The sequence below is a fragment of the Peromyscus californicus genome, unplaced genomic scaffold (assembly GCF_007827085.1).
Source record: "Peromyscus californicus insignis strain IS unplaced genomic scaffold, ASM782708v3 Scaffold_24__1_contigs__length_46423439, whole genome shotgun sequence".
In the NCBI taxonomy this organism is placed as follows: domain Eukaryota; kingdom Metazoa; phylum Chordata; class Mammalia; order Rodentia; family Cricetidae; genus Peromyscus; species Peromyscus californicus.
In genome coordinates, this window is record NW_026294535.1 from 30,075,684 (window position 1) to 30,086,021 (window position 10,338).

The 10,338-nt window shown below is 39.7% G+C and overlaps 1 protein-coding gene and 1 non-coding gene across 2 annotated transcripts; one reads left to right on the forward strand and one right to left on the reverse strand.

The window, feature by feature from the left end:
• Nucleotides 1–2,918: 2,918 nt before the first annotated feature.
• On the reverse strand, nt 2,919–6,582 carry Atxn7l3b (ataxin 7 like 3B). Its single transcript, XM_052753382.1, has one exon. It carries the CDS (start codon nt 6,224–6,226, stop codon nt 5,933–5,935), a length of 294 nt encoding a protein of 97 aa, XP_052609342.1. The 5' UTR covers nt 6,227–6,582; the 3' UTR covers nt 2,919–5,932.
• A 2,988-nt stretch (nt 6,583–9,570) lies between these two features.
• Nucleotides 9,571–9,726, forward strand: LOC128120117 (U1 spliceosomal RNA). The gene has a single exon (XR_008221767.1). It is a non-coding gene; the product is annotated as a U1 spliceosomal RNA (small nuclear RNA).
• The last annotated feature ends 612 nt before the right edge of the window (nt 9,727–10,338 follow it).

Consider the following 10,338-nt stretch of genomic DNA (forward strand, 5'->3'; position numbering starts at 1 on the left):
ACTTGTAATATGTAAAATAATCAATTTGTTAAATGCTTATCCATTTTTATATCTCACTTTTCACATAAAACAGTTTAGCAAACTTGAAAAAAACATCTATTGTATTTTAATCACTATCATTTTTAACTCAGGTACTTGGTGCGAGGACATATTTTCTCTCTTACCCATGGGCATCCATCCTTTCTCCATTTGAGACATTTTCAACACACTAGAATATTTCACTTTTTGCCTAAGCTCTTAAACCTTTGTTGGTATATTATTTCACAGAACAATTATAATTTGTTATATTCCATTACACATGTAAAATGTGATACACACACTCTTGATTTCTGTGGGAATTGGTCTTACATCCATTAATATTGGTGCAATCTCTCATTACAATGTTATTTTTATGGAGTCTATTAAAGTATCCATCTAAAAGTTACTGAAAAGTGTGAATTTAACTCTCAATCATTCATTTTTCTTTTTCTTTTCTTTTTTCTTTCTTTTTTTTTTTTTTTCTTTTTGAGATGAGGTTTCTCTCTGTAGCTCAGACAGGCCTTGAACTCAGTATGTAATTCAGGGTGGATTTGAAATCAAAGCAGTCTTCCTGCCTCCCCTTCCCAGGATTGCAAGTGGTTAGTCAGTGTGCTGAAGTCACTTCTGCTTTTGAAAGCATCCTTCCACTTCCCAGTATCAGCATGAAGCATGGTAACTGTTGCAGACCGCCTCCCCTCTTCATCAATGCACAAAAGGCCTTTACTCGTCTCTACACAGATCATTTAAAAATCATTAATTCTCAGAAAACTATCTTTGTGTCTCTGTTGCAATTCCTATGATTTCCCTCCAGTATTAATGTGTTGTGTGCTAGTATGTGACTGACTAACTTGATTATACTGACTTTTGGTATTTTTGAGTGGTGGCTTGTTACCATTTTGTTTATCAAATATATTTGGAATATATGGCTGGGTGATAGTTTGCTCTACCTATACAATTCTGTTGAGTAGTTTTTATTGGATGGGATAATTTTTTTTACTAGATGGGATGGGAATTTTTATAGATGTATTCATTTATCTAGAAACTCTTGAAGCCCTGCCTCCATTTTATTTTGAGACAGTATCTCATTTAGCCTAGAGTGACTGAACTTGTCATACTGCTAAGGCTGGCTCTGAACTCCTGATAGTCCTGTTTCTACCTCAGGAGTTGGGTTACAGCTAAGCACCACCACGCTTGGCTTAAGTTACCTTTGACTAATTGCATTTTAAACATTTAGTTTTCATTCTGGAATTGACTATCATAAAGTTATTAAGAATCATGCTTTTCTTTTTTTTTTTTTTCACCTTAATTTCAGGGATTTAGAAACTTAATCCTTTCATTATTACATTATTTCAACAAATGAGTCCCAATACCTGCATTTTATGTATGTTTCATCACTTCAAATAACTTTAAGGTTTCAAAGTGTCAGCAAGACACATAGCATTTTCATTTCTAAAATCAACTTAATAATTATTTTTTAGCATGAGTATTTCCAAGGAGGCCCAAGCAGAACTAGAAATTTTTTGAAGATTGGAAAAACAAACTAAACTCCAAGGCCTTTCCGTTTTATGTGTAACCTTTTTTTGAATTAAGGACATCATGTTAATAATTTCATAAGTAATATTAAAAACAAGGTGAACCTTCACCGGCACAGTAAACTTCTTTAGAAGTATTAAAGATAACCAGACGGCTGACACTTCAACTGTTTTCAGCATTAATGGTAAGAAATACTTTCGCCTTGTGTTTAAGCACATAGATACATGCTCATCATTTAAGACACTTTTAAAGTAAATAAAAGTTGACAACTCAGGTTCAGGGGGCAGTTTGCTTGCAGGGGAAGTTTGCCTGAATCCTTACTTCAGCATGCTATTTTTGTATCAAAAAAACTCCTAATATAATTAAATCTAGCATATAGCTATAAACTATTTGATGTCTTTTCTACCCATAGATATTAACTATAGAACATACTTAGGTCTTTATCTCACTGTAGAAAACTCTTAGGACTAACTATCATAAATCGAAATCTACAAAATAGGATTGTTGTTTTCATCAGCTAATTTAAGTATTAATTTATAGTAGATTCTTATATAGATTTAAGTAATGGAAATTTAGGAAAATTTGGTGAGAATTTTCAGGCTTTCTCTTGTTAAACTTGTCTTATTACTTTAATAGAGGCCCTTTTTTTCTTTTTAAACATTTTCTCAACAAATAGGACCATTGATCTTCAGTGTACAATGGCATTTAGTTAAAACTTGTGCTCATGGAAGAGAAGGCATGAATGGTATATATTACATGTCTGAAGGCTATCTGAAGTGTCCTAGTAAGACTTTACTACCCTGGTCCCATCGCCATGACTAGTTTGTATTCATCTATTTCCAACTTGGAACTATTTAATGAATTCTAAGCTGGGTAAAAAATGGTGACTTTGATCAGAACTAAGTAGTTTTATGAACAATTTCTAGAAAGTGCTCAAACTCTAGATTAAAACCAACGAAAACCCTAAAGGAATGGGATCATATAGGACAGTGATCCTGTATGAAGGCAGAAGCATTTTCTGCCATGTATCATTTATTTGTCCTAAAAGCTTGATGATGGTGTATATATTTAAAACAATAAGCTCTATTCAAGTTAACCTACCACAATGCATTTTTAATAGGTCTGGGTTATATTTATTGTATTCCCTTCTTACCTCATATGGAAAAGGGAAGATTATGTATTTTTTTCCTCACTGGATACTGGAGACAGCTAAATTTGAAGCATTAGATTAAGCAACAAAAGCTAGAGAGTTCCTCTATGGATTCTAATATACCTCCCATTCAAGTACCAAAATTCAAGAGTGGTTAAACATTTATTTTGTTATGCCAATACCTGGGAAATTTGCTATTAAAAAAATGAGCCAAATATATATTTTTTTAAATTTTATTATTACTGTTTAGCAATGGGAAAATGCAATTTATTTACATCAGCAGCCATATGGGCAGGGGAACACACATTAATTAGCTATTTGTATAGGATGGATTACTTATTAAAAAATAAGAATCTCCAAAACAAAGGACAGTGGTAAATTTCACACTACCCTCCCCCAATGATCCCAGCATGCGATAATGCCAGGCAGTGGCCCCTGGGCATGCGGTGGTGGGAACTAATTTACGGAAGAAAAAACCACAAACCACAGAAATGTTAAAGAACCCCTTTCCCCCATACACACACACTCAGATACATAGTAGGATTACAGAGTGGTCAATACAATTAATCGAAGAGGAAGGATAGGATTCTGCTGTTACAGGAAAAGCAGGGAAGGGAGAGTTCCTAACCACTGTCAACTATATGGTGGAGAACATTAGCTCCCCAAAAAGTAGTTGTTCCCCAGGGCAATAATAGCTGAACTGAGCCCACCTTCTATCTACACAGGGTGGGGAGCTATGGCCCTAATGGAAATGATGGAGACAGGAAAAACAAAAACAAAAAAGCGAAGTCATAATAGCAAACCATTACCCCACACTACCACCCACTTCTTATGTTCTATCCAGAACAGACAAGAAAGGAAATATTCAAGTCACATTTGAGCTTCCTATCTGAAGGCAAGAGTGAGCGGGCCATGGCCATTCTCCTGTCATCGTGTTTCCAAGTACTTTAATAGACAGGAGCCTTAAGACTGCTTTTTCTTGAATTTACTGAGGATGCTGAAAGAACTCATGGAGCAAGCTATCTTTTAAAAGTATTTTTAGTTCCTGGCCAAGGGTTCATTGTTTTCCAAGTTCTCAAAATTCTTGGACTGAGGATCCATCAAACTGTAACTAGGCCCCAACCCTGAGCTGGAAAACTCTGAGAAGGCAATGGATAGTCTCAAGGCCCAAGCACTATAGTTTCCTTAACTCTTGAGTACAGTAACCCAAATTAGTCCATACAGTTCAAACAGAACCTGGGAAAAGGGAGATACGTACACAATAGGGTTAGGAAAGTGGAGCAGAACTAACTCCATCCTTGTGTATACCAGCATTCATGGTTCTGCTGTAAGTCCTAAGAGGCGATATCCAAGTAGCAATGGGAAAAAAGATCTCATGACAAAGCAGGGGGATATACTAGCAAGGCAGTCCTATAAAAGAGAAATGTTTAGGCATGACACTGCCTTGTAAACACACACAAAAGAAATTGTTATTTTCCCATCCCAATCCAGAGGGAGCCATGAGAAGATTCTCCTCTGAGTCTTCCATAAAAACAGGTAAAACAAAACCAACAACATAAAAACTTAAAAACTTAAGAGAACAACAATAAACCAAAAAAAAATTAAGGCAAACAAAAGGAAAAAGGAAACTTGTGTAGGCTTCAGAGGCAGGAACACTGGAAGATGAACTGAAATTGGTCAGGATAAAAGCTAGAGTGCAGGCAAGCAGCACCTGGAATTATGAGCTGCACCAGATAGGCAGTGGAGCAGTGACAGGACCATGGCCAAGCCGGACAGATGAGGCTGGACCCTTTACTGGGGCACAGAATGAGGTAAGAAAACATTTCAAATAAAGCAGCACCGTTCTATTCTGCTCACCTCAGGACTCCCACCCTCCTACCCTCCAAAACCCTCACTGAAGGGCTAAATCAGAGGACAGTTTCGATCCGCCAGTCACTTCCCATCCACTTCTATCCCAGCCTCCAAAGTCAGGGAATTTTGGAGGTCTTTTCCTAACTTTCAACAACAAAGATAGCCACTGCTGCCAACAAGGTCCAGTGGACCCAGTGAAGTACTGTCATTTGTGAGGGCAGAGAAGGTGGCGACAGTCTGAATTCACCATAGCAGGGATCTGACTGCCCAACTTAAGGAAGAGGAGATTCTACAACCATACCAGGGAAGCAAGGCCTGTTTCAGGGCTCTTAGCATTGAACTCATTCACATTACTGAGGGCAGATGGAAAAAGTTCCCTCCTGCTTGGCCACCGTGCTCTTCTGTAGTTCAGTGGTGCCTGTGGAGGACAGTGACCTGTCATAATGATGGAGACAGACCCACAGACTGGTTACATCACCAGTAACTCAAAAGTAGGAAAAGCCTGTCCCACCAAACTTAGGTCCACACTAATTCACGACACGAATCTTCCAGGTGGAGATGGTGATGCAGTTGCGGAGGTCTCCTTCATCCTCACAGCATCAAAACACAATCTTCAACTGTTTGCAAACCACCTTGTCCTTTGCCAAACCTTTGCCGCTGAGTGGGATGGAAAGACATGGCTTTTGATGAGCCAAAGGCGAGGCCTTGTCCCCACATCAGCTGAAATCACTGAAAATGCTGGACCTTTGGAAAATAGGCGATTCTGAACTTCTTGTAGATAAGGTCCAGGGCTTCCTACCAAATTCAAACGGGAATTAATATTGTTTTAGTATCCAAGTTCATACCTGACTTTCATTTGTATCAAAGAGGCCCAACTGGAGGTTTAGGAATCAGAGGAGCAGTCCACCGAAGCTGACTGATTATGGCCTGACCATCACCAGCATCCAAACTTTGCAGGAAGCCCTTGACATCAAGCAGATGCAAAATCTGACAAACAGAAGCATTTTCTACGCTGGGTACACAGCTGCTCACCTGTGTACTGAGGGCAGTACAGGGATCCTGTACATCCAGGTGTATGTATAGAGCTCAAAATACAGCACGATGCCTCTGGACATTGTCCCGCTCAGGATTTCAGAGCTGGCACTGGGTACCCTTTCAAATGGATCCAAATTCCTAAACTCTCTTCTTTGGGGATTTTTTTGTTTTGATTTTCTTTTTTTAAATGCTTAAGATCTTTAAGGGGTAACTGGGACTTTAATCTGCTTTTTTTTTTTTCTTTTCTTTTTTTTTTCTCCCCCTCCAACTTAGCTTACTCCTCCAAGCCACGGGACCAGTCTACATGATTGTCCTGGCCACTGTCGCCCTCTCTCACGGTTGTGACTACTGGAATTCTGGAGGTGAACGCTGCAGCTCCGTCTGGGGCCCGTTCCCAGGTTCCCCCGGCAGGGAGCAAAGCGGGAGGCGGCATGCTCCTTTGTCTTCCACTGGCTGGATGCCAAAATCCTTCACGCTCCCGGTGTCCGCGAACTCCAGGTAGAAGTAGCCACACTTGACCGCCCGGTGCACCTCAAAGCAGAAGCCCAGGCAGGAATCCTCTATCAGGTCTACATAGATCTCCTGGGCGATGGCCTCCAGCTTGTTAGTATCCAAGTTGGCCAACGAGATCTCCTCCATCTTAACGGGTGGGGGGAAGCGCTGGTTTTCTTTCTTTCTTTCTTTTTTTTTCTTTTACTCACGGGCGGACAGCCACGCGTCGGGCTCCGCGGGCCGCGCTAGGCCTGCAGGCCTCTCCCCGGGCCGCGTCCCTCCCTCCTCCTCGGGCTCGGCGACAGCGGCGGGCGTCCGCGGCGGCGACAGCAGCAACGGCTGCTCCGGAGCCCCCGACGCTCGCCCGGCTCCGACGACAGCCACGTTCGTGGGGTGCGGTGGGGTGGGGTTGGGGATTCTGAGCTGCGTCCCCGGGGTCCGACTCACCGCTCAACCGTCCCAACGCCTGCTCACCCAGCCCGGTCTCGGCCGCTTCCGCTCGCGGACGGTCTGGGCCCGCCCCCCCACTTCCGCCCGGCCGTGCGCCTGCGCACTGGCTCCCCCCCCCCCGCCCATCCCCACCCCCGCAGCCAGTGCGGAGGCCGGAGCAGCCGCAGCGGCAGCAGCAGCAGCAGCGGCAGCAGCAGCAGCAGCAGCAGCAGCAGAAGCCGCAGCTGGCCGCGAGCAGGGGTGGGGGATGGGTAGGGGAGAGCCGGTGGGGAGGACTAAACCTCCTCCGGGTTCGTGAAACGAGATCAGAGCGGCTGTGTTCTCTCTCATAGCTCTTTGCACATTCGCGAAGGACCTCACCTGTGTTTAATCGATTTCTAATCATTATGGCTCGCCCTGCTGTGGAGTCAATCGAATGATTTTAGGCATAGGTTTTTTTTTTTTTTTTTTTTCCCACGGACGACTGAAAATTTGACCCACAGGACTGACTTACAATTATTTACGGTACTGCCTCAGTTGTCATTTAAATCCACTAGATGGTGCAAGGGAACAAATTACCGTATAGTTTATGTTTGAGTCTTTCTTTGAATGGAAAAAAAAAAGCTAGAATCTTGACACTAAACGCGTAATTCAAATATATTGATCAAACAAACCTAAGGCATTTATCTCACTTATAAGACCATTAAGTCAGCGTGACTGTAAAGAAATGATTACATACGTCTCTAAAATCGCTAGATGATAAAAACGATATGTGCATTGTTTGGAAGACGCAGACAGCGGAAGCTTTTCCTGACGTTCCTTGGCTTTCATTGTGAGAACTGGAGTCGGCCCACCCGATTCCCTGCAGCCAGCTCTTACAACTTTTTCTCGTTTGACTAAATCAAGTCCTTATTCTGTGGTTAAGGTCACTAATAAAATACACTACTAACCACAGTGCATCAGAAAATGTCAACTCTTCCTAATCGGGTTAGCTGTGAATTCAAATATAAGAAAGCCACTGTATTATTTCCCCCTCTTTTTTCGTTCATTTTTTGATTCTCCTCCCCAACTGCTTTACCCTTGTAAGTTATCAAAGGAGAACTGTGGCTAAAGAAAAAATTAAATGCTCATTTATAGCTTTCTTATTCAAGGTTTCCATATTACAGCAAAACATCACAACACTCTTAGTTTCAACATTAATTGATATATACGTTTTCATGAGTACAGAATTATCTTACACTCATCGGCTTATGAGTGGAAATCATTTGTAAACAGTTTGATTTTCTGATTACATATTGAATCATTGTAGAAATCACAAATTGGCAGATACCGATCATTTTGAAAGCTTAGGAAAACTTAATTTTTGTGTGCCCACAGGTCTTTTTTTTATAATTTAAGGCAGAACTTTTTCTTTAAAAAAAGTTGAGTTTTGTTTGATTTATATATTCTAGATTAAAAAATAAACATTTTGATGCAGTGTGGAATCGTCTAGTAGCCATACAATACCATATAATATAATGATTAAAAGCTCATGTTCAGGCACCAGACTGCCTCCTACAGTAAATGCCTATGTAAATCTCGGGTTTGAATTTGTTTTTGCTAATTTTTTTTAATTTCAGTAATAGATGCCATCACATAGTTTTGTCGTGAGACACATGGCAATACGTATGAGTTTTCACACGGTGCCTGGCATCATATCTTAGTGGTGTAAACTGTTATAGGCCTAGTTAGATGAGAAAAATATGGTTATGACTTTAGGCATTTTTGCAGTTCTTTCCTCTTAGTCTTTATTCAAACTTAATCCAAAACAAGGCTTTCCAGAGTATATCTATGAATCACTGAGACCTGTGTGAAATTTTGACTTCCTTTCTTTGTTTTCTGCAGGTCTTGGGTTGGGTCTGAATATCTTTCTTTCTGTATTTCTAGCATACTTTGATATAAGCTAGTGATGACACATTCAGTGTCAAGCAAAAATTCTTACTAAAAGACAAATGTCCTTTGTTGTCATCGATGTGTCTTTTTTTTTTTTTCTTGCCTGGTCATCTAAAGAAACTTTGTTCACTTAATTTTAACCAAAAAATATGAGATTATTTTTCAAAACCTTGTACTATGTGAGTTGGAAACCGTCTTCTATTTAGCTAATAAATTCAATAAAAAAAGTTTCAAAATATATGTGCTTTTGTGTTCACAGAAAGTCAAATAATAAGATCGCAACCATTTTAAAATCCTGTCAATGTTTTATTCGATTTACCCTTACTAAATAAACACTAGCGTATTGAAAATTTGTAGTATTACTGTAATTTTGTCTTACATTCTATTTGTATCACTAGCTAAATTTCCTTAAATAGTGTGGAAATATACTGGATATTTCATTTTAAATCAACATTATCAGAAAAATAAGTGAGAAATAATTTATTATTTCTCTTAATTGAGAGTCAAAGGTGCTAAATTTATCAATATTTAATTCATTATCTAAGTACAATGCAAATAATATGGAATACTACTTCGTAAATGACCTTAAAGGATATGCATTAAAATATGTAGTGCACCAAAAGGATACAATAAAATTCCAACCATCTTTGATTATTTTTCCCCATTAAACAAAGTGTACAATGGGATGAGCCACTCTTTCAAAGAGGAAAACACTTGAATTCTTATCTAAACATATTTTTTTAATGGCTATAAACTATATATTTGCTGTGGAACAATCTTTTTGTACACTGTGAAGATATGTCTTTGCCCAGGCACCTTCTAACTGGTTTAATAAAGAGCTAAATGACCAATAGCTAAGCAAGAGGTATAAGTGGGATTTCTAGGCACAGAGAGGACTCTGGAAGGAAGGGAGGCAGGGGAGGCCAGCCAGACAGGGAAAGGAAACAGGATGGGTGAGAGGTAATGCCACATGATAGAACCCAATTAATATAAATGGGTTAATTTAAGTTGTGAGAGCTAGTTAGAAACAAGCCTAAGCTATAGGCTGAGCTTTCATAATTAATAAGTCTCCATGTCATTATTTGGGGACAGGCTGGTGGGACAGAAAAAGACTCATTACATATATGTTTATACTTACCTGGCAGGGGAGATACCATGATCAAGAAGGCATTTTCCTAGGGACAACTCATTGTTGGACTTGGAATGTGTTGACATCTTTGGCTTTTTCAAATGTGAGGACCTTGACTGCATAATTAGTGGTGGTGAGAACTTTGTTTGTGTTCTCTGTAAAACAAACAAGAGGACACATACATTGTCATTTTTGTGTTCCCAGGAAATAAAAAAATGAGGTAGCAGAATGCATCTAGATGGATCTAGAAGTCAATAACCCAACTGAGAATCAGGTTTCTACAGTGATTTTCTTGGGAATATGTTTGTATGTACAGGCAAATTCTTTAAAAATATTTTTAAGAAGATTGTGGCACTTCTTCAGTATTTCATGTTCTTAAATAAAAGCCAAATAATTTTTGATAGCTTTTCTTCACATGGAAATTCAAGGTGAAATAAATTCAATTTTAGTCTAATATGGTATTATGGACTGAAGGCAAAATATATCCCATATGCTCATGTTTTTGAACAAAAGGTCCCTAGGAACACTAGGTTGAGAGCTGTTTGGAAAGGTTGTGGAACCTGTAAGAGGTGACCCCTTACTGATGGAAGTGTGTCAGTAGTAGGTAGGCTTTATAGGCAGCTCCCACTTCCTGAACACTTGCTACACCCTAACTGAATGCAGTAGAACCAGTTGGCCTCATGCCTTGACTGTCATGAAGGACTGTATCCTGGAACTGTAAACTAACAGTTCCTTCCGTTGCTTTTATCAGTTTTTTTTTGTTGTTGTT

Coding starts and splice junctions, on each gene's coding strand:
- Atxn7l3b (XM_052753382.1), bottom strand. CDS start 6,226: ATGGAGGAGATCTCGTTGGCCAACTTGGATACTAACAAGCTGGAGGCC.